The sequence below is a fragment of the Rhincodon typus genome, chromosome 26 (assembly GCF_021869965.1).
Source record: "Rhincodon typus isolate 14 chromosome 26, sRhiTyp1.1, whole genome shotgun sequence".
NCBI lineage: Eukaryota > Metazoa > Chordata > Chondrichthyes > Orectolobiformes > Rhincodontidae > Rhincodon > Rhincodon typus.
In genome coordinates, this window is record NC_063357.1 from 4,438,763 (window position 1) to 4,466,285 (window position 27,523).

Genomic DNA, 27,523 nt, shown 5'->3' on the forward strand with positions numbered 1-27,523 from the left:
TCTCACTGCCCACTGTCCCCTCACCGACCGCACCCTCACCCCCCCTCTGCTGCCCCCTCTTGATCTGCCACCGTCACTCTGGCCCATGGTTAATCCGCCATTGCTGCAGAACACGGCCTGCACGTTTAGCTCCAGCGACGCAGTCCCTGGTCTCAGTCTGACACCTTCCCGACTCCTTGGGTAGGTAGTTAAAATAGCAGGGGGTGGGGAGGTAAGAATTACTACAGGGAGGAGAGAGAAGAAGATAAGAAAAAGAAAGGAAAAGGGAAGGGAACTGATGAGCAGAGCAGAGCAGAGCTCCAAATGGAGCGACTTACCCTGCCACCATAATGCTGCCATTATTTGGAATATGTCATCAATATAAACAAAGGAAGTAGGAGCAGGACTAGCCCATTCAACCCCTCTGCCAATTAAAATGATCATTTATGATCTGATATTGCCTTAACTCCATTGCCTGCCCCGATACACTTTGAATGACATTCAGTCAAAAATCTGTCTAATTCTGCCTTGAATATATTCAATGTCTTGCCTCCAGTGTTCTCTGAGGGAGGGAGTTCCTCATACTAACAACCATACATTAGATGTTTTTGATTCAGAAGAAGATTATTGTGTTACATTTATAACTTTAAACACAACCCAAGGCAACAAAATTTGTAAAGTATTATATTGTTCCTTTAGTACAGCAAAATGTGCCAAAGTGCTTCATAGCAGAAGTAGGGTCAGAGGAGGGCGTGAGGAAATGAGGAGCAGTACCTGATGGGATAGTCAGACATGTGTAAATAATTTTTTGAAGTTGAAGAAATGCGGTAAAGCAGCAAGGTTTATGGAGACAATGGGCGCTGTACTATTGGTCGAGAGAAGCGAAGAAGAACACAAGTAGGATAGGGCTAGAAAAGCAAAGAATGTGAAAACAAACATGGGGTTGGAACAGTTTGCAGAATTAGGAGGATGAGGAGGGTTTTGTAGTCAGGGATGAGATTGTCGTGATTATAACGAGGTCAACCAGGTGGACCTCATAGAATATGAGTTCCCTGATTGGAGCTGTTTACTTGGTCCAATCAGGGAGCCCTACCTGACAGATATAAACATGAGTGTTAGGGGTTCTGTTCACTCTGAGAGCTGGCTCTGAGGAAGGCAGATCAGGGTCAAGTATCATGCATGTGTAAATAAAGGGTGACTTGGTGGCAGCATACCTCTGTGGAGTTATTTTAGCGGCAACGAGAGGAAAATAAATACATTCCTGAAGAAATTTGCTCATAACAGTTATCTTTGAGTTGTGGTAAACATTTCCGGCAACATGCTGTTATTTGGGAAGTTTGATTTGTTTGATCCTGCTGTTGAAGACTGGGCCCAGTATCTCGAAAGAATGTGTTATTCTTTTCTGGGAAAATGGCATCGGGGCAGATGAAAAGCAACAAGTAATTCCCCTGGGGTAGTAGGTACTGTCGATGCTGGAGTCTGCGATAACAAGATGTAGAGCTGGACGAACACAGCAGGCCAAGCAGCATCAGAGGAGCAGGAAGGCTGATGTTTTGGGGCTGCCTAACCTGCTGTGTTCGTCCAGCTCTACACCTTGTTATCTCAAGTAATTCTCCTGACAGCCTTTTCCATTATTAGGAGTGTAACATTTTCTGAGGCACCAGATACTAAAACCTTTCAAGAATTTACAGATTTAGTTAAGGAATATGATGACCCCCAAGCCTCCTCTAATTCTGAGATATTATTGGTTTTACTTGGCAGTTCGAGAACCAGGGGAATCTGTGTTGAGATTTTTGACGAGGTTAGGACAACTGGCAGGAGGCATGTGACTTTGGTTTAAACCTTAATGAGATGCTGAGAGACCATTTAGTATGTGGGACTAATGGTGTAACCATGTAAATGTGCCTACTAGTTGAAGCCCAATTGGACTTCAAACATGCACTACAACTGGCTTTGTCATTAGAAAATGCAGCAAGTTGAGATTATGAGTTACAGGGTATGCCGGTGAAAGTGGACACCCTGGCCAGGCTGACTGATCTTGGGGAACACCAGTTTAGTAAAGGCAATTGCATAGTGTCACTCAGGACACATCCTGGACAGAGGCACTCTAGGTCAGCCCACAGAAAAACTCCAAAAGGAAGCCGAGCCTCAGCCAAATGGTTAACATTTTCTTCAGGATCCGGGCTGGCAAGCCATTGTAGTTTCCACCGGTATGCGGACTAGACACAGCAAAAGAGTCAAACTAGGCCTGAACTGAGTAAAAAGACTCATAGGCTAGTATTGACGAGAGTGCACACTGTGGAAAGTCCACCTATTTATGACTTAGCAACATTCAAATCAGAACCAATCAAAATAAACATTTGGTTAAATAGTCACCTGGTTCTAATGGAGGTAGATACCAACATAGCTGTATCAGTGATTGCAGAACCAGTCTTTAATAAAATTTGCTCTGGACTCCAACCCTTGAGTTTCCATAAGACTTTGGCTAGACTGAGAACCCATACTGGGGAACCTTTACATATTAAGAGTAGAATTTTGGTTCCGGTCTTGTATGAGAAGCAGGTGGCTCAGTTCCACTGATTGTAGTAATAGGCTCGGGCCCAAGCCTGATGGGGTGAAATTGGCTGAGAAAGATTCACCTTGATTGACTCAATACTTTTTGATTAGAAAATGGCTGCCTGAGTGAAGTCCCAATTAACTACTGGATGTTTTTCAGGAAGGTCTAGGGACTATCAAAGGAGCCAAGGCCACCTTGCATGTTGACCAGGAAACAATTCCATGATTCTGCAAGACACGCTCAGTGCCATTTGCCTTATGGGCAAAAGTAGAGGCAGAAATCAGAAGGCTGGAAAGTGAAGGAATTATCACACCAGTCCAGTTGGTGGAATGGGCAGCACCAGTTGTACCAATTGTGAAGCCTAATGGGTCGGTTCACCTTTGCAGGGATTTTAAACAAAAGGTAAACCATTTCTTGCATTTGGATAAATACCCAATCCATTGAATGGAGAATTTATATGCAAAGCTGGCAGGGGGGTTGCTGTCCTTCATGAAGCTGGACATGAGCCAATTGTACCTGCAATTGTGGTTAGATGAGGATTCCCAGAAGTATGCTACAATTAATACTCATAAAGGTTTGTACTAGTGTACAAGACTTCCATTTGGGGTATTGTCAGCCTGTGCCATTTTTCAGAAGGCAATGGAGAACATTTTACAAGGTCTACCCCAGGTCGCCATTTATCTGGCCGTCGTGCTAATAACAAGGAAAACCAATAAAGAGCACTTGGAATACTTGGACATTTCTCTAAGTGGGCGTACGCCTTAAAAGAGAGACATGTGTGTTTCAGACACGTCAACTGACCTACTTGAGCTACAGAGTCAACAAGACCCGGTTACACCTACTGAAAGATAATGTGAGGGCAATAAATGGTGCCCCAGCTCCTATGTCTGTACCAGATCTTAGGTCTTTCCTTGATTGGTGAGTTATGACAAAGTTCATATGTAACCTGGCCTCCATCCTGGCATCCTCATATCTGCGATTGAAAAAGGGGCAACCTTAGAAATGGTCTTGTAACCAAGACATAGCCTCCTGGAAAGTGAAGAAGCCACTATCATTGTGTAAGGTGTTGGCACACTATGATCCCAAGCGAGATCTGGTGCTGATATGCGATGCCTCCCTGTATGGTATCAGGCTAGTGTTGGCTCACAGGTAGCCCAATGGAAATGAACGTCCAATAGCATGTGCTTCCTGGACTTTGGTATGGAGAAGGAAGGTTTGGCAGTCATCTTTGGTGTGAGGAAAGTTCCACCAATACATTTATGGATGTAAATTTATAATACTAACAGACCACAAAGTCCTGCTATGGCTACTCAAAGAGGACAAGGCCGTGATGCCCATTTCTTCGGGTCAAATTCAGAGGTGGGCTGTCATTCTAAGTGTGTACAATTCCAAGTTGGAACACCGTCTGGGAGGCCAAATAGTAAATGTGGATGCCTTGAGCTGTCTCCCACCGGCAGATACACAACTGGTGGTACTGCCACTGGAAGAGTCCATTCTGGTTTTAAACTTCCTAGACACCCTTCCAGTCACCTCTGACAATATTAGACAATGGATGCAAAATGATCCAGTCCTGGCAAACCTAAAACAGCTGTTGGTGATGGGGAAACGAAAGGGCCATCACAACCAGAATTGAAACCTTTCTGAACCTGACAAGACCAGATCACCATACAGGAAGCATTTTATTATGGGGAGCAAAGGTGATTGTCCTGAGCAAAGGTCATTGCCAGGTACTGGCTGAACTCCACCAGGGTCATCCAGGGGTGTCCAAAAGGAAGATGTTAGTGAGAAGTTATGTCTGGTGCCAAGGATTGGATGCATACATTGCCACATTGATGGGGCAGTGCCCAGAGTGCTGATAAGAACAAAGGTTACTGCCAGAAGCTCCCCCACATTCATAGAAATGGCTGGTCAAACCCTGGACTCAGTTACATGTCAACTATGCCAGCCCTTTCATGGGCTCAACATTCTTAGTCATTGTGGATGCCCACTCAAACTGGTTGGACGTGCAGAGTTCATTTGTCAAACACAGGGATGACGATAGAAAAGCTGTGAGCATATTTGCAATACACAGGCTCCTGAAAGTGTTGGTCACAGACGATGGACCATCGTTTATCAGCAGGAAATTTGAATATTTCCTAAAGATGTATGGCAACCAGCATTTAAGGACAGCTCCATATCATCCATCATTCAATGGTCTAGCAGAAAGACCAGTCCAAACTTTGAAGACAGGCTTAAAGAAACAATTTACAGTTTGACTCTATACCAAACTGTCCCGGTTCCTAGTGATTATCACACCACCCCTCATACAATTGCAGGGATAGCTCCAGCAGAGTTGCTAATGGGAAAATGACTCTACACTCTTCCTGGACCTGAGGGGGGTGAAGGGTGAAATAGTATCAGGAATGCCAATGCTGGACACAAGACTCCTCTAAATGAGGGAGACAGTTTACTTCAGGGGACAAAGTTTGGTGTCAAAACCACACAAATGGCCCTGATGGGTAAGAGGCATGGTCGATGCAAGGTCAGGCCACGTGACATACAAAGTTTAGGTAGGTGAGGCAGTCCTGAACAAGCACATGGACCACATGAAAGCTGCAAACTCACAAACGGAGCAGGAGCAAAGCGTACTCAGCCCCTCAGAACAAAACAGCTGGAGAGGCTGTTGGAACTCATGGCTTCTCCCCTCCATCTGGCATTGAAGAAACCTCAGAGTCTGAGATGGGCATGGCAGTTGTCGCAGCCTTGATGCCTTTACTGCCTGAAAAAGAGAATGAATTTATTCTAAGACACTCAGGGCACAAGAGGTGGACTACAGTCAGGTACATACTGCCTGTACCCGTGGCTGATTTGGAGGAACTGGTGCAAAAATGCTCCAGGAAAGGCTACAAAGAAAAGAACAGGTCTACATCTCTGGACTTAGAGGGAGAGGATGTAATGATTGCAACAAGGTCAGCCAGATGGACCTCATAGAATATGAATTCTCTGAGGCTGTTAATCTGATCCAATCAGGGTGCCTTGGCTGACACAAATAAACAGAAGATCCCCCCCAAATCTGTTTTAATTTGATCCTAACCCTCCCCTTCACCTTTTCGTTCACATAGGCATTGGCCCAGGGGGTTCTGCTTGCTACTGTTTTTTTTTGGTCACATGGGTGTTTTTCCTGGTGGTGGACTATCAATAAAGTTAAGCATCAGAGGTTCTGTTTACACTGAGAGCTGGCTCTGAGGAAGCCGGACCAGTGTCAAGCACTTTGCATGTTTAAATGAAAAGTGACTTAGTGACGGGATATCAGCCTCTGTGGAGTTATTTCATTGACGTGTTGAGGAATAAGAATAAATGAAACCTGATAGAAAAAGAGTGTGAGAGGTGCAGGAGTTGGTTTGAGGTGGGGCACAGGTGGTGGGACTTTTGGGTTAGATGTGGAGCCAGGACTTGGGAGGGCAACAAGAGGAAATTAATGAAGTGGTGATGGAAAGCACATGAACGAGGATCTTTTTGTCATTTGAGATGAGTAGATGTGTTGAGTATGGTGTGGCCAAAAGCAAGGTCAAATATGGCACTTTTCAACTGAATTTGACCAGAATACCAGGAAAGGGTATGAAACCAGGGGTTAACATGCAAAATCACTGAAGTGGATGCAATGAGATAGTTTTGGTTTTGTCACTGTTCAAGGTACAGAAATATCTGGATCACGCACAGCACAAAATCAAGCAATTGAGCGTGCAAAGTGGCTGTTGGAGATTCATGAGTGATGGTTAATGATTAAAACTGGGTACTATTGATGGATTTACTGCTTTAACATAACCTCTCCATTGTAATATGCAGAAGAGGAGTTGGGGTGTGGAAGTTAGGTGCTTGGGGCAAAGACAGCTTGGACAGAATTTTGCTTTAGGCATGGCTGTTTCAATGTTTTCCCGGTTAGGTTCTTACCTTGCACCTCAGCCAACCTGAACTCATCCAAAACTCTGCTGCCTATATGAGAACTCACACCAAGTTCCAATCACTCATCACCACTGTGTTTACTGACCTAGACTGGTTCTTGGTCACAATACCTCAAAGGCCAAACTGAACTGGTCATGTATGGCTATATTGATGAAAAACTCACATGTATGTAGTTTACCAATGTAGCATTTAGTTGCATTCAATAATAAAATATCAGAAGGCCAGAGGGAAATGTTTCAAATACAGTGCATGAAAGTTATGAAGGTACTGTGCACAAGGGTAGCATGTAAACATCTTCAAACATGGGGAGCAATTATAAAAGCTGGGTCACTTTGGACATCACTTGATACTGATGGAAAAAATTCCAATTAAGAAGTCTTTCCCTTGTATCAGAGGTAGTAGGAACTGCGGATGCTGGAGAGGCTTCGCAGTGGGAATTTTCTGAAGAAGGGTCTAGGCCCGAAACATCAGCCTTCCTGCTCCTATGATGCTGCTTGGCCTGCTGTGTTCATCCAGCTCTACACCATGTTATCTCTTTCCCTTGTGGTGTGTTTTCTCAGTTAAGACTTATAAATCAATTCTGGGGAATGAAATACTCAATTCGTTGGTATTGGCTATCATCATTTCACAGTATAACGGTCCTCTCTAGGTGAGGCCATCAAATGAATATTTGTTTGTCATGAAATATGGCCAGAAAACATTTAGCAACTTGGTTCAGAATGTCCTAAACTTAGTTTCACAGTAACTTATGACAGTTGACTTTCATTCCATCGAGGTGAAAGGCAAGTTTGCCAATCCCACTGCATCATTTGATCCTTCATTGTTGCAAACCAATGAAAAGCTGACAAAGAGTTACGATCCCAAATCATTTATGTATATTTAGAAATTTGGTGCAATATGAAGGCTAATGGTTTCCATGGGCAACCAAAACATTTTTCCAACCCTGAAATATCAATGTAATTTAGCAAATTATGTTAATACAAGGTATATTTAAAACTTATTGATGAACTTCTTCCTTAACTCCACTTTCTAGCCTGAACCTTAAAGGAATAGGAGGAGGCCATTAAGATCCTCAACCCTATTCTAACCGAACTTAACTCCATCTACTGTCATGGTTCCACCTTATGATTAACTCTCAGCCTCATTTCCATTTCATTCAACTTGTCAACCATTCTATTTAGGAAATCTGTTTGTAAATAAGTTTTTCCTTTCATTGAGTTGATATGAGCTCAGAGAATTCAATGTTTGTCAATTATTAACGACAGAATCACAGGATTGTTGCAGCACAGGAAGAGGTCATTCAGCCCATTTTGCCTGCGCTGCTTGTTCAACAGGCATCATTACCATATGCCAGTCTCCTGCTTTTCCCCCATACACTGCACTTTATTTTTTATCCAAATAATCATCATTTGCCCTATTCAATACCTCAATTAATCTTGCTTCCATCACACTTCCAGGCAGTGCATTCCAGACACTGTCTTCTCGCTGAGTGAAAATGCTTTTTCTCACTTCTCCTTACTTCTTTTGCAGATCACCTTAAATCTGTGCCTTCTTGTTCTTGTACCATTTACAAGTAGAAACAGTCTCTCCTTATCTATTCAATCCGGCTCACTCATGATTTTGAAAATCTTTAACTTCTCTCAGCCTTCTTCTCTCCAAGGAGAATAGTCACAAGTTCTTCAATCTATCCTCATAACTGAAGTTTCTCATTCATGGAATCATTCTTGTAAGTCACTTCTGCACTCTGTCCAATGTATTCACATCTTTCCTATAATGTAGTGTCCATAACTGTACACAATACTCCAGCTGAAGTCTAACAAATGTCTTTTATAAGTGAACATAACCGCCTTGTTCTTGTACTCTGTGCTCCTGTAAATAAAAGCAAATATACTGTATGCTTTAATAATTGCTCTCTGTATCTGTCCCATCACTTTCAGTGATCTGTCCAGATACACACAAACGTACATTAGCTCCTGCATCCCCTGTAGAATTGTGCATCTGAATTTTAGATTGTCTTTCAATATTCTTTCTACCAAAATGCATCGCCTCACACTTATCTCCATTGAAATTCATCTGTCACCAATGTGCCCACTCCAGCAACTTGTCGATATCCTTTTGGAGTTCCTCACTGTCCTCACAGATTACAATTCCTTCAAGTTTTGTGTTATCAGCAAACTTTGAAATTGTTTCCTGCAAACCAAGATCCAGATCATTAATATATATCAGGGAGAGCGAGTGTCCCAATACCAACCCCTGGGGAGTTCCATTACAAATCTTCCTCAGGCCCAAAATATCCATTGACCATTACCGACTATTTCCCATTACTCATCCAATTTTGCATCCGTGTTGGTACTGACCCTCTTATTCCATGATCTATAACTTTCCTCATAGCCCTGTTGTATGACACTGTATCAAATGCTTTCTGAATATCCATGTACATCATATCAATAGCATTACCCTCATCGAGCTTTTCTTTTACCGCTTCAAAAAAACTCCAGTAGATTAGTTAAACATGACTTCCCCTTTAGAAATCCACGGTGGCTTTTCCTAATTTGCTTATCTTTTTCCATGAAGCTACTAATTCTACCCCAAAAGATTGTCTCTAGGATCTTCCCTACCACTAACTGACTGGTCTGTAATTGCTGGACTTATCCTTAAAAGCTTTCTTGAACAAGGCCTGAACATTTGCAATTTTCCAGTCTTCTGGCAACTCCCCAAATCCAGTGGAGACTGAAAGATTGTTGCTGGTGCCTCTGCAATTTCCACTCTCACTTCCTTCAAAATCACAGGCACCTCCTGTGCTCCAGTGACATCCCAAATTTAAATACCCATAGCCTATCCAACATTTATTCCTTCTCAATTTTGAACTCTTCTATTGACCAGAGTTCCCTCCTCTGTCACCATGGCCTTGGTAATATTCATAGAGTCATAGAGTCGTATAGTATGGAAATAATTTCTCTCTTTGGTAAATACAGATGCAAAGTATTCATTTAACACTTCAGCCATGCCCCCTGCCTTCATGTCTAAATCCCCTTTTTGGTCCCTGATCAGCTCTACTCCTCTGTTTATCACCCTTTTACTATTTAAATGGATATAGGAGAGTCTGGGACTCTCTAAATGTTGGCTGACAGTCTTTTCTCCCAATTTCTCTTTGTTTTTCTTATTTTTTTTCATCTTCCCTCTGAACCTTTGTTATTCCTCATGGTTGTCAATTTTATATTTTCTCGGACACTTGTCATAAGCATACCTTTTTCTTCTTTATCCTAATTTCTATCTCCTTTGTCATCTAGCTGTTTGTTCTACCTCTCCCATTTGAGGGAAAATACCTTGGTTTTACCCAAACCATCTCCTCTTTGAGGGTAGCCCATTGTTCAGTTACTGTTTTTCCTGCCAACCACTTGTTCCAGTCAATCCTACCCAACTCTGTTCTTGTCCCATTGAAATTTGCTCTCCACCAATTGATTCCTCTCACTCTTGATTGTTGCATGTAATTCCCCATTATTGTCCTCAACATTACATGATCACTGTCTCCTAAATGTTCCCCATCTGACACTTGATCCATTTTGTCCATCTCATTTCCAAAAACCATGTCCAACAATGCAACCTTTAGTTGGACTGGAAACATATTGCTGTTGGAAGCTTTCCTGCATACAACCCAAGAACAATTGCCCCTTGTGACCCTGTACACTACAAGTATCCCAGTCAATATTTGGGTAACTGAAGTCTCCTATTATAATTAAATTAGAAATTAATTTGTTTTTCTCTTTAATTTCCCAAGAGCAAAATATTTTGTAACTGAAGTTTTAATATTATATTTAATAAATATAGAATATTCTATATAGTCAGCCTGTTTACAATTAGCATTGGAAGAATGAAATAATACCATTTATTACAAAAGCATTTATTGTACTAAAGAGATACATTCAATTCCAGAGCATAGAGAATATCAAGGTTTATCTCCATGAGAAGGAACTTTGGAAGAAATTTCATGAAGCTGGGACAGAAATGATCATCACAAAGGCTGGCAGGTAGGTTTGCTGTGAGGGAGTGTAAATGAGAGACAACCTGTGACATTCTATATGCATTAATATTATTTGGCTGTTTTATTTGGAAAATTGACCATAATATAATTGGTTTTGGTGAAAATTGGCTGAGTAAATGAATTGGCTAAAAGAAACAGAGGTGATATGATGAAAGTATTGTCCGACACACTGAGTTGGTATGATCTGGAATAAACTTCCTGAAGGGCAGTTCAATGAGATTTAAATAACTTTAAAAGGGAAATGAATATATACTTGAAAATGAAGTACTTTTAGGGCAATGGGAAAATAGAACAGGATTGGGACTAACTGGATAATTCTTTCAAAGAGCTGATGTGGGACTGATTAGCCAAATGGTTTCTGCACCTGCTGTAGCGTTCTGAGATTCCATACCCTGAAAAATAGCAAACATTTATACATACTATTAGTATGAGACAGGGGCTGGATGTAAGAGGTCAAAGCAATAACAATTAGTTCTGTGGAATGTTGGAACCCAGACACTTCCCTCAAAAATAAAAGATAGCTATCCCAAGGCTGTTCTCCTGTTCCTCATAAGCAGATACTGTAAACACTAATTTTATTTTTTTGGAATGTAAACTAAAAGTGGGAGAAAATACTGCTTTAAACTATGGAAACTGTGAGAAAATGTTTGCAGCTTTAAAAACAAGTTGCTGGAGCTTATTGTCAGCTGTATCTACAGTGTTGCCTTCAGTGCTGTTTTAAGTGGTGAGTGAACATTCTGGACAGAATGACCCCACAGTGTGTGATCTGGAAAATTTTAATTGGCTTTTCAATCAGAATCAGTTGTTCTGGGCTGAAGGGGTCTCATAACAGTTAGAAACACTGGATTGATTTCTGGGCAGGCGGATACTGCCTTGGGTGTGTACGATACATCAGAAATATGCAGTCTACAAGAGAAAGTATCTAACTCTTTCCCCTGTTCCATAAGGAAAGTAAAAGAAATCTCTAGTAGCTAGTTACTCTCCCTCAAATTCTCCGTAAGCTGTTCTTTCTGAAAATTCCCTGTTAAAAGGAAAAGAGGAAAGACCGCCTTCAGAGACACTGAAACAGTAATCCTCAACCAATGAATGAGAATCAGCGTATCTCCAACCTTATGTCATCAGCAAAGAATCAGAAAGATTATAAAAAAGAAAGGAAACAACTCATTGATGTCTGTGGTCCAGACTATTGCCAGAGACCTGTGTTTCTCAGACCTGTCTTCCCTTCCCTACCCATAATACTTGTCTCATCTCTTTGTGTGTTTGTTTGTATGTGTATGGGAATTTTAATCAAGGGGTAGGATTTCAATTATGCAGTGAGTCATGTGTCTACTTTTTGCCATTGGTTAAAAAAAACAATTTTGATTCCAATAAGCAGTTACTTCCTTGTTAATGCAAACAAAACAACTGTGCATATTCTTTTAACCTGAATTAGATGATTAGTTAGAATTGTAGATTTGGATTAAGTTGGTTAAACCAGATCTTCACACTTGTGTTGATTTGGGAATAGTGGGACTTTATTTCCAACTCCCTACCCTCGTGAGTTGTGACAAAGACTGGGGCCTCATTTGCTGGGGTTTTCGAACAAAGACAACATAAGATTGGGTGTGGGGTTAGTGTGAATGATATAGGATTAAAGGAGGAACATCAGATTTTGTATTTAAACAGAAATGGCAGTAGAAACTGCTAAAGCCTCCTTACAAGTGGAAGAGATGTCCCTGATGAAATTATGAATGATCACAAGAGGTGAGTTGTCTGATTTGACAAATAAACTAGAAATGGAATTGCCTGCCATGGCAAAAAAGGCAGAGATGAAGTTTTAGCACAACAATTGGCATTTTTATGTCATTTGAGAAAATAGTGGACCAGACAAAGTGACATAAGGAAAAGTGGACACTGCCCATGTGGACAATTCGATAGTAAAGCACAGGAAATTTATGCTTCACTATCAGAGGAGGGTTCTATGGATTATGGTGGCGTAAAGCAGGTTCTTCTGGGTACATAGGAGTGAAGCTTACAGGCAAAAGTTTCAAAATTTAAGGAAACAACCTGGCCAAACCTAGATTAAATTTGAAAGGGTTAAGCAAAGTGCTTTTGACAGCTAGATATGAGCATTAGGAGTTGAAAGCACATATAAAGCTCTCAGAGAAGTAATTCTCTTAAAAGAATTTAAAATCTCACTAATTTTTGTAATTAGAACCCATGTTGAAGATCAAAGGGTTGTAACTGTTAGGCAGGCAGCTGTAATGGCTGCCCATTATACGCTGATTCATAAAACCGAAGCTTTTTTTCCATCACCCCAATAAATTCAATCAGGGTAGAAAGTGGGAGAGTGAAAGGAAAGAGAGTAGCCAGGGTAAAAAGGGACAAATGGGAATGTCCCAAAATCTCCCCCTGAGATCAGAAAGGAAGATATCGAGGATGGAGTCGAAAATCCAAGGTCTCAGTGTTTCTACTGTAATAAAGTAATATACTTTTGTTCAGAATGCTGGAAATTATAAGGGAAGCCCCCAGGACTTATTGGAGTCCATAGGATTGAGTCCAAAGAGAGAAATCAAAATGAAAATACCATGGATCAATTTGAAGCTTTAACAACAAGAGATTGGGACTAAATATGCTGTCAGTGCAAGGGAAGTGAATAATATAGATGAGAAATAAGAAGGGTTTTTGTCAAAAGGAAAGATAATCCCTTTTTCTTCATGTGATGTAGCTAAGCACATAACTGTACCATAATATAACTATAACATTTCCCATAAAGGGGATAGTAGCTACTCAGACTGCTTTGCTGGAGAAGGATCTAGTTTTCCCTCCAGAGAATGCAATGAAAGCCGAAGTGTTAATACGTGGGATAGGTCAAGAGTGCATTTCAGTTCCATTGAGTAAAAAGCAATTGGAGTGTAACTGATTGTCTGGAATATTAGCAGTCAGAGTCGTTAAGAAATTACATGTGGACAGAGTTGATTTCCTCCTAGGTAATGATTTGGCGGAAGTAAAGGCTATAACTTCACTCAAAATCACGGAAAGTTCAAAGCAGGGTAAAGAGACAGAACAGTCACAGGAATACAATAGAGGCATTTTTCAGAGATAGTAGGAACTGCCGATGCTGGAGAATCTGAGACAACAAGGTGCAGAGCTGGATGAACACAGCAGACCAAGCAGCATCGGAGGAGCAGGAAAGCTGACGTTTCGGGTCTAGACCCTTCTTCAGAAATTTCTGAAGAAGGGTCTCAACCCGAAACATCAGCTTTCCTGCTCCTCTGATGCTGCTTGGCCTGCTGTGTTCATCTATGTTCATCCAGCTCTACACCTTGTTGTCTCAGAGGCATTTTTCAATTGTGTGTAGTGACCAGTGCAATGGCTAAATAAAGTTCATCACCAGAGGTCAAAGTAATACCTCAACCTGGTGTTAGCATACTGAAACTGTGAGCTGAGAATAATTCAAGAGACGTATTTGGCATGTATTCTTTAACTGCAGCTCAGAAAGCAGATCCAAGCTTAAATAAGTTAGCCGAGACAGCTTATGCTCAAGGTGAGGCTGAAGGGGTTCTGGAGCGGTATTGTATTAAAAACAGAACTCTGATAAGGAAATAGAGACATCCTCACAAACCTGCAGATGAGGAATGAACAGTTGTTTGCTAGAGAGTTGTACTGCCCAAATTTCGCAAAGGGATATTGCAAGTAGCACGTACAATTTCTATGGCAGGACATGTTGGAATATGGAAAACTCAATCATCCATAAGCAGGCTTTTGGTAAGCAGGCTTTTAACATGGCCAAGACTTCATAAGGATGTAATATAATGCTGTAAAACATGTCATATGTGTCAGGTATAACAAAAGCCTCAATTTCTAATTGAAGCAGCATCTTTATTCCACATTCCAGTTTTTGAAAAACCATTTAGTCACGTGTTAATAGATTGCGTAGAATCATTACCCAAAATGAAAACAAGAAATCAGTCTGTCATTACAATTATGAAGATTACAACCTGATTTCCTGAAGATACCCCCTTGAGGACAATTAAAGCTTTGTCCAAGGAAGATTGTAAATGGAATAAAATTCCATGATGAACTCTGGAAGGAAATTTTGATTGATGCAGAGGAGGTTTTAGTGAATTCAGAGGAAATCTCTAATTGTGATACAGAAGTCTCTGTTTTGTTTGAAGGCAGAAATAAAAGGTCTGAATCTAAAACCCTGATCAAGAAATGTATAATACATAACCTTGTCAGAAAAAGTTCTGATTTCTGAAGAAGGGTCCAGACCCGAAACGTCAGCTTTCTTGCTCCTCTGATGCTGCCTGGCCTGCTGTGGTCATCCAGTTCCACACCTGGTTAACACTTAAACAATGCCCTGTAAATAGTGACATTGCCCAGTGAGAGGGAGACTTAGGATATACAAACAGCCTTTGCACGGTTAAAGGAATACAATATCATTTTGGAGCTTCCTCTTACAAATTATCTTCTGGAATCCGATGTAGACCTGTCAAACTATAGCCAGAAATGATCAGTGTTTTGCAGAATATTTGATGTAGACTCTGAAGTGGAGAAATTCTCTGGTGGCTGTGGCAAAGAGGCGTATGGCCTACATTCAAGAAAGAGGAAGCAGGAAATATGTTGAATTTGAAGAGGAGGAAATTAATGTTTAATCAGAATGATCAAGCCTGGAACATTAATCTGAAGCAATTGAAATTCAAATTCCTCATACTGTTTGTTGCTGTGATATTCACTTCAACAAGCAAAAAGATTTGATAGATTTGGATGAAAGAAAAGCTCACCACCACCTTCTCCAGGGCAATTTGGGCTGGGCAATAAATACTCATACAGCTAGTGACAACTACATCTCTTGAGTGAATAAAAAAAATTCAGAAAATATAGACACTGTTGCTTCAAACGCATTGGATATTCCATGCTTAGAATAACTGTTAGGAAGTTAGGGCCTCTGAAAATAGATTTTGAGTTTAATGTGAAGTTTCAAAACAATAGATGTTCCACTGGAGTATTGTTGTTTATCACAAACACTGATCACCTGCTTGAAGCAATCACATTTCTCTTCCAATCTGAGCAAGTGGACAAAAGTGAAACAACTGTGACAAACCAAACAACTGCAGTTGAAAGTAGGGAAATTGACCGGAAAGGAGATGTTTGGGAAAATGTTTCTAGTTCATGATCGGCGGACGACTTTCCTGAAGCAGAAATGATAGAGTATTTATTTGAGTTAGAAGTGCAGAAGGAATTCAATGACTGGAATCCATCAACATCAGAGCCAGGTTAACACAGTATAATTTAGACACTGATGCAGAGTTCACTGTGGAACCAGATGAAGTTGATATTTTCCACTTCAAGTGAAGATTTAGATACAGCTATTGTGCATTACTATCCCACGTTAATGTCATTTTTGTTTGGAGTAAGCATGGGGATGATAGAATTCCCTGTTTCTGAGAAATACATTTTGTTGAAATATTAAAATCAAAAATGCGAGATTATTCAGATGGTGCTTATTAATTTAACCATTCAATGAAAACATTAGTGGCATTGCTGGTAAGGATAATGTCATAACTGACTCATTGTCCAGAATATAAATATGATGGAATAAGTTATGAATTTAATAAAAAGATGATAAAAGATTATATAAAACCTGTGTTAGGGATGCATGATGCAAGTATCATGTTTTGTTGTCTGTCATATACTTCGAGATGAAACACATTTTTTTGAAATGGTGTTTCATGTCTCCTACAGTTGGAGTGATATAAAGACCACTTCTGTTTTTTTTTGGACTGTGGATTAAACATGGGAGAAGATACTGCTTTAATCCAAGGAAACTGTGTGAGAAGATGTTTGCAATTTAAAACAAAACAAGTTACTAGAATACATTATGTATGTACATTGTTGTCTTAAAGCAGTAAAGGAGCATTCCAGACAGAATGGCACCACTAATGTGTGATCAGGGCTGTCTTACCCAGAGACAGTTTTTTAATTAGCCTTTCAATCCAGACCACTTGTTGTAGCCTCATAAGAATTAAAGCCTGAGAATCAGTGTATCTACAGCTTTGCATCTTCAGCAAGAGTTTGAAGGATTGGAGAGACAGCTGAAATAAACCAACACATTGATGTCTGTGATCCAGACTGGTGCCAGAACTGTACTACCCTGATCTGTTCTTTCCCCGTTTCTATCCACAATAATTATGGCTTGTCTCTTTTTGTGTCTGTTTGTATGTGAATGGAAATTTTAAAATAAGGGGTAAAGTTTATGTTATAGAATTGTCTGTAGAATCCCTACAGTGTGGAAGCAGGCCATTTGGCCCATTGATTTCACACTGACCCTCCAAAGAGCATCCCACACAGACCCCACCCCCCTCACACCCTATTGCTGCATTTCCCACCCTAGACACTACAGGCAATTTAGCATGGCCAATACACCTAAACTGCGCATCTTTGGACTGTGGGAGGAAACCGGAGCACCCGGAGGTAACCCACACAGAAACAGGGAGAACGTGCAAAGTCCACACAGACAGTCGCCCGAGGCCGGAATTGAATCCGGGTCCCTAGTGCTGTGAGGTAGCAGTGTTAACCACTGTGCCACCAACAATGAGAATTGGTTTAGATTAACTTCTATTTTCTTGTATGTGAAAAGTCTGATGTGCCATATTCTTTTAACCTGAATTAGACATTTAGGTAAAATTGGGCAATTTAATCATTTAATCAAATTTTCACATTTGCAATGACTCCAGAAACAGTAGGATTTGATTTTCAGTGCACTACCCCAGTGAGACATGTAAAAACCAAGGAACAAACTATTCACTGTTAGTATCTGGGCCAGGATACTGACATCAGAGAATACCCAAGTTCCTTTCTAATGTGAATAAAGATGGAAAATAATTTACAGGTATTTTCAGATCCTCAGAACATTGCAAAATGACTTGCTGTCAATACATTAGTTTGAGGTGTATTTCTCGTTGTAGTGTAGACGTATGCGGCAGCAGATTTGCACAAAGCAAGCTCCATAATCAGCAATGAGGCTAATGAATGGTCTGTTAATCTAATTTTGGTACTGTTAGTGACATGAATGTAAACCAGAACACTCCTCTGCTTCTTTAATCGACTCATGGGATCTTTTGATTTACCTCAATGGGGCTTCAATTTGATGTCTTATCCTAAACTTTGTACTTCTGCACGGTGCATTATTGAGGAAATGTTGTTATAAATGACAGTGGGTAATGGGCTCAAGATGCTGGGATGGTACTTGAACACAATACTTATTGCCCAGAGGTAAGAATGTTACCACTGATCCAAAACGACCCCTAACAATTAAAAATCTTCAAATGTAGTTTCAGAGACTCAGTCAAATTACTTGACACAACTTCCAAATTATTGTTCATAAACATTCCTTAGTTTTTTGGGCATGCAAAAGTGAGTTTGGATTTGACAGTCCTTTGCTATAATTAGAACTTGCTTAGCCAAGGTCAATAGCAACCAATTGGACTGACAAACTTTAGTCATTTTGGTTTGCTGTATCTCATTTGTCTTGAGTTGGCTATGTTTCTGATCTTTGTATTCATTTGGCCATGTAAATATGACTTATATCATTGAAATATACTAAATCAGATTTCTTACTGATATTGTTGGCTGTACTGAGTCAATTTTTTGATGTCAAGTCTCATCACAGAGTCCCATCTGATACTTGGAAAATCAGCCCATACTGGGGGAGAAGTTCAATTTCAGGCCATTTGGTCAGTGTGCTTACGTGGGGTGTTAGGCCTCCGAATTTCATGTCATGATCACTTGCACCAGAAATGTATCTGTTACCATGTTGGTAAGGACCCAGCCTTCTTCTGTAGTTCTCCCCACATCATGTCGTCTTCCTCCCTGATCTGGTTTAACATCTGCAATTGGACAGCAATATTTAGATGAGCCCCAAAGATGAATTTCACTTGGACTGAGTGTGGCACAGACCAACAAAGGAAATGACCATTCCACCAACTTCAGACCTGTTTTAGGGCCAAATCAGATTCCATTGTCTGCACACTCACAATAAATTGTTTCACACGGTAGTAGATAGCTTCTGTTTGCATGCAGTTCCCACCAGTATTTTCCAGTAGGAATTCCCGCATCCACATCTATAACATCTATGGTTACACCCTCTCCTTACTGGAGGTGCTGAAGTGTCAACACAGTAGTTGTAACATAACGCATTTATATTAGCAGTCCCCTTTACAAATATAGGAAACTACAATGGAAATACAGGAAATAGGTTGACACTTGTGACTTTACAATAGGGCCTGGCTTAAATCTGGATGCTTTTTGCAATTACCTGACTAACCCCACACTTCATCTGAAGATTAAAACTGATCTCTTCTTCCCATGGGCAATGCCACAAGTGGTCGACTAGTAAGGTGAGAATGAGTAGCAGTAGGGAAAGACGATAATATCTCTATTTGCAGATATAAACCAAACTGTCGCCCACCACTATATTCTTCAATCCATTCTCTCGCAAAAACACACCAAATTGTATCTTAAAGGCATACATTGCAATGTCCAGATCAGTAATTTCCCTTGAGCTCCGTTACCAATATTGTACCTGACCTTCCCTCTAAATACTAATCTGAACCAGCTTCACCAAAGTTAATAAACTTCAATCAACTGAGGATTGTGGAGTTGTATACGATCATGCTGTAATGATATGGTTTCCTAGCATTTCACTGTAACGTTGGCCTGGTTTTAGTATCTGCCATCATTATTTCATTGAAACTGATAGTAATTTGGGGAGTTGAAAAGGTGCAGAATAACGTGGAAATGCAAAGTTGCTGTCAGTGAGCCCATGCTCAGTATTGAGTACATGTAGAAGTTGCCACAAACTGTAATCAGGAATTGACAAAAAATTCCATTCCAAAGCTGTTGTCTCACTGTAACTACCCAGGAAAATGTTATAACTTGATCAATGAGGTACAGCTGTACTAACTTTACAATAAGCACTAAACACTCCTACTAACACTGAAAAGCTACGTTCATATTTCTGCATTGTCAAATTTCATTTAAACTGATTGCTTAGCAATGGCCTCTTCTGTCATTGGTTAAGTGGAAGACCTTAAGTGGGAATTAATTGTCTGCATTACCATCTCAATAGGTCCACTGATTGGTGGGTAGCCAGACATCACCCTCATTGCTGGTAAAGTTATCATGTGAGGAAGGTTGGATAGATAGGCAGTGAACAGCTTACCCCTGGACTTCATGTGCCCCGTGCATTCATCTCTGCTAGTAGGGAAACTTAAAGCCCATTCTTGTGAGTGTGAATGTTTAGAAATGTATCATCTCTGCTTTAGTGTTGCTGGGTTAAAATCTGTGAACTCTCTGCATAACAGCATTTTGGGCATACCTAAAACAAAGGGATTGCAGCTGATCAAGAAGGTAGCTCACCACCATCTTCTCAATGGCACCTAGAGATGGGCAATAAATGTTGGCCTAGCTGGTGATGCCCACATCCCCTGAATGAATAAACAAAATTGACCCAGTAATGCTGAAGAAATGGAGGTATATTTCCAAGTCAGCGTGTTGTATGACTTAGCGGGGAGCTTGTAGGTGGTGGTGTTCCATACACCTGCTGCCCTTGTCCTTCTAGATGGTCGACTTTGCAGGATTGGAAGGTGCTGATGAAGGCACTTGGGTGAGTTGCTGTAGTAAATCACATAGATGGTGCATGTTGCTGCTATCGAACGTTGGTGGAGGGAGTGAGGTTCGATATGCTTAATGTAGTGCCAATCAAGCGGGCTGCTTTATCTTGGATAGTATCAAGCTTCTTGAGTGTTGTTGGAGCTGCACCCATCCAGGCAAGTGGGGAGTATTCCATCACACTCCTGACTTGTGGCTTGTACATGATGGACATGCTTTGGGGAGTCAGGAGGTGAGTTACTGGCCACAGAATTCCTAGCTTCTGACCTTGTGACCACAATCTTTATATGGCTAGTTCATTTCACTGTTTCATCAGTAATAATCCCCATGATATTGTCAGTGAGATTCAATTATCGTAATGCCATTGAATGTCAAGGGATGATAGTTAGAGATTCTCTCTTGTTGGAGATGGTCATTGCCTGACACTTGTGTGAAGTGAATGTTACTTTCCACTTGTCAGCCAAGACTGGATGTTGCCCAGGTCTTGCTGACTTGGACATGGTCTGCTTCAGTACCTAAGGAGGACCTAGGATGTTGCAAATAGTGCTGAAAATTGTGCAATCCCCACTTCTGACCTTATGGGAAAGAGAAAGCATGAAGCAGCAGAAGATGGTTGGACCTAACTAAGACACTGCCCTGAGGAACCCCTGCAGAGATGTCATAGAGCTAAGATAACTGACCTCCAACAACCACAACCATCTTTCTTTGTTGAAGAAATGATTCCAACCAGCGGAGAGTTTTCCCTGATTCCCATTGATTCCAATTTTTGTAGGCCTCCTTAATGCCATATTTGACCAAATGTGGCCTTAATGTCAAGGGCTGTAACTCTCACCTCACCTTTGGAATTCAGCACTTTTGTTCATGTTTGAACTAAGGCTTTAATGAGGTCAGGGGCTAAGTGGCCCTGGCAGAACCCAAACTGGGCGTCACTGAGCTTTATTGCTAAGTAGGTGCTGCTAGATAACATTATTGATGATACCTTCCATCACTTTACTGATGATTGAAACTGATGGTGCGGTAATTGGCCAGGTTAGATTTGTCCTGCTTTTCTGTGTACAGGACACACTTGGGCAATTTACAACATTGTTGGGTAGATGTCAGCGTTGCAGCTGGACTGTAACAGCTTGGCTAGGGGCATGTCATTTTCTGCTGTACGCCTTCAATACTATCACTGGAATACTGCCAGGGCCCAAACCAACTTTTTCTTGACATCACATGGCATGAGTTGAATTGATGCCTTGCACGTTTGTTGACGTGGACCTCTGGAGGAGGCCAAAATGGATTATCCACTCGGCACTTCTGGCTGAACATTGTTGTGAGTGCCTTGTCTTTTGCTCTGATGGAGTTATAGCGTCATACAGCATAGAAGAGACCCTTCAGCCCATCAAGTCTGTGCCAACTTATCTACACTAATTCCACTTTCAAGCACTTGGCCCATAGCCTTGAATGTTATGACAGTTCAAGTGCTCACCACATACATTTTAAAGGTTGTGAGGTTTCCCACTTCTACTACCCTCCCATGCAGATTCTCATCGCTCTCGGGGTTAAAAGAGTTTTCCTCTAATCCCCTCTCATCCTCCTGCCCTTCACCTTAAAATGATGCCCCATCATTATTGACCCTTCAACTAAGGGGAACAGCTGCTTTCTATCCACCTTAACCATGCCTCTTGTAACCTTATGCACCTCAGTCACAAGGGCTCCTGCAGCACGGTGGTGGTGTTCCTACCTGCAAACCTGGGTTCAAGTTCCAAATGCTCCAAACATGTGTAATGACATCTGTAAACAGATTGGTTAGGAAAATATCTACACCGCAATCAGGCCCCCTCTCAGCCTTTTCTGCTCTAAAGAAAACAACCTGAGCATATCAGTCTTTCTTTATAGTCCATCCCAGGCCATATCCTGGTGAATGTCCTCTGCACCCGTCCAGTGCAATTGCATCCTCCCTGAAGCGCACTGAGCAGAACTATACACAGTACTCCAGCTGCCAAAGTTTTGTACAGCTCCAATATAACCTCCCTGCTGATGTCCTAGTCTCCCCTTTATTGAGGTTGGGGATATTTGTGGAGCATCCTTTTCCAATGAGTTGTTTAATTGTCCACCACCATTCACGACTAGATGTGGCAGGTCAATAGCTGATCCATTAGTTATGTAATTACTTAGCTCTGTCTATCACTTGCTGCTTATGCCGTTTAGCATGCAAGTAGTCTTGTTTTGTAACTTCATCAGGTCAACACATCATTTTTAGCAATGCCGCGTACAGCTCCTGACATGCCCTCCTGCACCCTTCAATGAAAAGGGTTGATCTCTTGCATTGATGGCAGTGGTAGAATGGGGGTTATGCTGGGCCATGAGGTTGCAGATTGCATTGGACTATAATTCTGCTGCTGCTGATGGCCCACAATGCCTCATGGATGCCTAATCTGGGGTTGTTAGATCTATTCAAAATCTTTGCTATTTAGCACGGTGATAATTCTACACAATGCGAAGGAGGGTATTCTTAGTGTGAAGACAGGACTTCATCTCCACTGTACGTTGGTCACTTTACTGATACTGTCATGGGCAGATGCATCTGTGGCAGGCAGTTTAGTGAGGACGAGGTTAAACATGTTTTTCCCTCTTCTTGGTTCCCTATCCCTGCCACAGACCCAGTCTACAGCAATGTCCATCAGGACTCAACCAGCTTGATCAGTAGTGCCGCATACAAGCCACCCTAGTGGTCGACATTGAAGACCCCCAGGAGCTCCCTTCCTAACTGCATCATTGATGTGTCCACACTCATGTGTCTGCAGAGTTTCAAGACAGCAGCTCAATTCTACAGGGCAGTTAGGAATTGGCAATAATTGTTGGCCCAGCCAGCAACTCCCTCATTCTGTGAGTTAATCAACAAACTCACCCAAGTTTACTCCTGCCAGAGCTCATCTGCTGCTAAAACTCTCATTTAGCTTCTGTTACTTCCACTGCACTGCTGACTGATCTCCCAAATTCTACCCTCTGCAAGTTTATGGTCATCCAAAATTCTGCTGACCACCCAAGACCCAACTTATATTGTCTGATTCTCCTACTGCTCCAGTTCTCGCTGATCTGCACTGGTTCTCAGTCAAGGAATGTATTAATGTTAAAATTCTTGTTTTTGTTTTCAAGGTTTATCCATGGCTTTATTCCTTCCCACCTCTATAATTACCTCCAGCACCACAACTCTCTGAGAAAACCAAATTCATTTACTTCTTCTTTCTTAATTTTAATCGTTTTGGGAGCCAGGTCTTTGTTGCCAGGCATCAAACGCTCTAATTCCCCTCTTATACCTTTCTGCTTCCCTATGTCAATTTCTTCCTTTAATATGCTTCTTAAAGTCTATCTCTTTGCCAGCCTTATAGTCATTTGGCCCAATTTCACCTTATATGGCTCAATGTGATATTCTGTTGTATAATTTTCCCTTGAAGCATTGAAAATGCCATTACAATATAAGTTGTTGTTTCATTGAGTCACTTTCTCATCTATGATCCAAGAGCTCACCATAAAATGGAAGTCTAACCTGGGGCATTCTAGTATGTTACAATATAGTATAGAATCGCTCTGGAGAAGAGAGATATGGTATAATTATCTTGATGTGTCTCTGATAAAGTTCCGGTATGCCATACACAATGAGAAACATTAAAGTTATGATGTTCGTTATCAAACTCATGGTGATTTTGTCCAAAATAATGAATTTAAGGCAGAGATTGTGTCTTTGAGTTCTGCTGGTATTTATAATCCACTGGGGTTTTGCTCTTTCAGTCTGTGACTTCTCAAACCACTCGACTATAGCCTATTTATTTGACATACACCTTAAGTGGATTTGAAGGCAGGCCAGACATTTCTTCGTTAAATTATAATGTAGATATTAGTGTTTTATGTCAGCTGCTATCAAGATATTATTGAATAGTGAATATGATTTTGATGCAAACAGCCTGTCAGCTTAACACAAACCAAATGTACATTTCTTATTTCCCCTTTCTCATGCTCTATGATGTACACAGCAATACAATAAAGAGCAACTGCTAATATTTCATCTTTCTTCCTCTCATATAATCGAACCAGGTCTTTATTTACAGTAGCGATGATTATTACTTAACATTAATTATCAGTTGTACAGACTGCAAAATTCAGGAATTAAACATTGACAGTGACAACAGTGCATATTTAAAGCATGCCAGGGTGACTAAAATGCAACGCTTTGCACTCTCTAATCTAAGAACATCACTCAGTATTATTGGGGATGTTAAATAGATGGATAAAGAGGGTATGGTGGCTTGCTATCACATCAAGGATATGGAGGGACGGATCCACAAATTTCTCTAATCATTGCTTCTAGTAACCAGGATAAACTATGTGTCAGCAAAATTCTGCTGCCTGTATCCTAACCCACACAAAGTTCATTTGACTTTCACCCTGGTAGTCACTGAATTTACATTAGCTCTGGGTCTGACAATAGCTTGAATTTAAAGTTCTCATACTTGCATTCATATCCCTATGACCTCCTGCAACCCTACAACTCAGAGAATTCCGTATGCCTCCAATTCCGGCACCTTGTGAATCCCTGATTTCCTTCACAATACAGTTGGAGGGCTGTGCCTTCTAAACTCTGGAATTCCTTTCCTAAACCTCTGTAGCTTTGTATTTCTCTCCTACTGTTATGATGCTATGGCTAGGCATTTGGTCACATCTCCTAATTTCTCAAACTCAAACTTTGTCAAATACATACTTGTGAAGTGTTTTGGGATGTTTTGCTGTATTAATGGTGTTACAGTATATAAATACAAGTTGTTGCTTAATCTTACTTATATAATCAAATATGAATTACTTGAAAGTCTCTGGAAATCTAAAATGTCAGTCGACAGTGCAATTCACAGTATTGGAATGAAGGATTAAGGCACGTAAATCTTTCCACTATGTGTACTCAGTCATCATGATATAGACACTGATATGATTTGCCTGCTCTACACAGAAAAGAATTTAAGGATCTAAGTAAAACTGCCTGAAGTCCTCATCAGCTGCTTGCTTTATTAAAAGCTTAAGAAGTAAATTGGAAAGTGGAGAATTAACACACCCTTAATCAGCTGTGGTTGTAATAGTGCAAATAGTGAATTGAAGCTCCTTAAAGATCTGGCTTTGCTTGAAATCGTAGAAGTTTAAGTTGGTGAGTACTGAATTGCTGAAATAGCTGGTGTGTATTTAATATGGTTTAAATAGTGCCTCTCTAATCAACACCTATGATGATCATTGAATCACAGACAATCAAATGACCACAACACAGATGGAGGCCATTTTGTCTGCCATATGTCTGTGCCAGCAGTCTGCAAAAACAACTTGGGGAGCCCCATTCTCCTCCCTTTTCCCCATGGCCCTGCATCTCTCTTCCTTTCCCTGTAAATTACAAAGTTAGGGTACATGGCACTGTCTACGTGGTGGGGACTATCATTATTTTAGCTTATAAGATCTAACTTTTTGCATACTTTTACTTAGAATTTACAGCACCAAAACAGGCCAGTTGATCAAACAGCTCTACACCAGTGTTTATGTTCCACACATGATCCCTCCCATACCCGCTTCATTTCATCCCATCAGCATATCCTTCTATTTCTTTCTCCCATGTGTACTTATTTATCTTTTCCTTAAACGCATCTATACTAGTCGCCTCAGTTAACTTTGTGCTGGGGAGTTCCACATTCTAACCAATCTCTAGGCAAAGAAATTTCTTTTGAATTCCCAACTAAAACCACTAAGGCTTATCTAAGATATACAAGGTGTACAGCTGGATGAACGCAGCAGGCCAAGCAGCATCAGAGAGGCAGGAAGGCTGACGTTTCGGGCCTAGACCCTTCTTCAGAAATGGGGGAGGGGAAGGGGGTTCTGAAATAAATAGGGAGAGAGGGGGAGGCAGATAGAAGATGGTTAGAGGAGAAGATAGGTGGAGAGGAGTCAGACAGGTCAAAGAGGCGGGGATGGAGCCAGTAAAGGTGAGTGTAGGTGGAGCGGTAGGGAGGAGATAGGTCAGTCCAGGGAGGACGGACAGGTCAAGGGGGCGGGATGAGGTTAGTAGGTAGGAGATGGGGGTGGAGCTTGAGGTGGGAGGAGGGGATAGGTGGGAGGAAGGACAGGTTAGGGAGGCGGGATCGAGCTGGGCTGGTTTTGGGATGTGGTAGGGGGAGGGGAGATTTTGAAGCTTGTGAAGTCCACGTTGATAGCATTGGGCTGCAGGGTTCCCAAGCGGAATATGAGTTGCTGTTCCTGCAACCTTCGGGTAGCAACCATCTTACTTATCTAATATTTATGACGCTTGATTTTAGACTCCTGCATAAGTGGAAACATCTGATTGAATCAGTCTACAATTTTAAAGAATCTTTTAGATCAGCCTTAGAGAAAAGAATTCTAGACTCACTTAGGAACTTAGTTTGACTTAAGAACAATTTCTCAATTCAGATATCATTTTTATGAATCATTTTTGCACTAAATTAAGTGCCTGCATCTCTTCTCTCTTTTATAATAAGAAAACAATAATATTCTTAGTCTTGTGATGCTAAAGAATATTAGTAAAGTCTGTTGAAGTAAGGGAAGTACCGACTTTATTTAAGAACCATCTTACTGTGGCTTCATCCTTCTATGAGGCTCACCAGTTTTTACAGATGCACCACAGAAAGCATACTGTTTGGGTGCAGAACAGTCTGGTATCGCAACTGTCCTGCCCAGGACCATAAGAAACTACAGAAGGTTGTGTGCACAGCCCAGACCATCATGGAAGCCAACCTCCTATCCATGGATTCAATTTACACGGCTCATTGCCGCAGAATGGCTGCCAACATCATCAAATACCCATCCCACCCTGGTAACGCTCTCTTCTAACCTCTTCAGTCAGGCAGAAGTTACAGAAGCTTGAACACACAGACCAGCAAGTTCAAGAATTTCTTCTTCTCCACTATTATTAGACTGCTGAATGGACTCTCTAACTTCAAATAATGTTGATCTTGTTAATGTTGATCTTGCCTTGCGTACGTCCTGTGCAGTGTAACCTGTATGCCTCATACTGTCCCAATTTTTTTTCACCCTATGATCTGTACGTCCTTGCTCACTAGATCTGCCTGTACTGCTCATAAACGAAGATTTTCACTGTACTTAGGTACATGTGACAATAAATCAAAATCAATCAATCAAGAGAAAGCAAGATCATGTGACATTATATCACTTCCTGCAATGATATATACTGTCATATTCACATGTTACACAGTCAGACTTAGACCATAAGAAATAGGAACAGAATAGCTACTTATATATCAGAAACTACAATTGTGCTTTGTAAGTAAACAATGCCTTAA

General features: G+C 41.0%; 1 protein-coding gene across 3 annotated transcripts in view; it reads left to right on the plus strand.

Annotated features, from left to right (window-relative positions):
• LOC109916784 (T-box transcription factor TBX4) overlaps window positions 1-27,523 on the plus strand; it is a 141,560-nt gene that overhangs the window by 32,601 nt on the left and 81,436 nt on the right. For all 3 annotated transcript variants that reach the window (XM_048612675.1, XM_048612677.1, XM_048612676.1), the window contains exon 3: window positions 10,412-10,506. In XM_048612675.1, coding sequence (XP_048468632.1) covers window positions 10,412-10,506 — 95 coding nt within the window. The remainder of the gene's footprint in view (window positions 1-10,411; window positions 10,507-27,523) is intronic.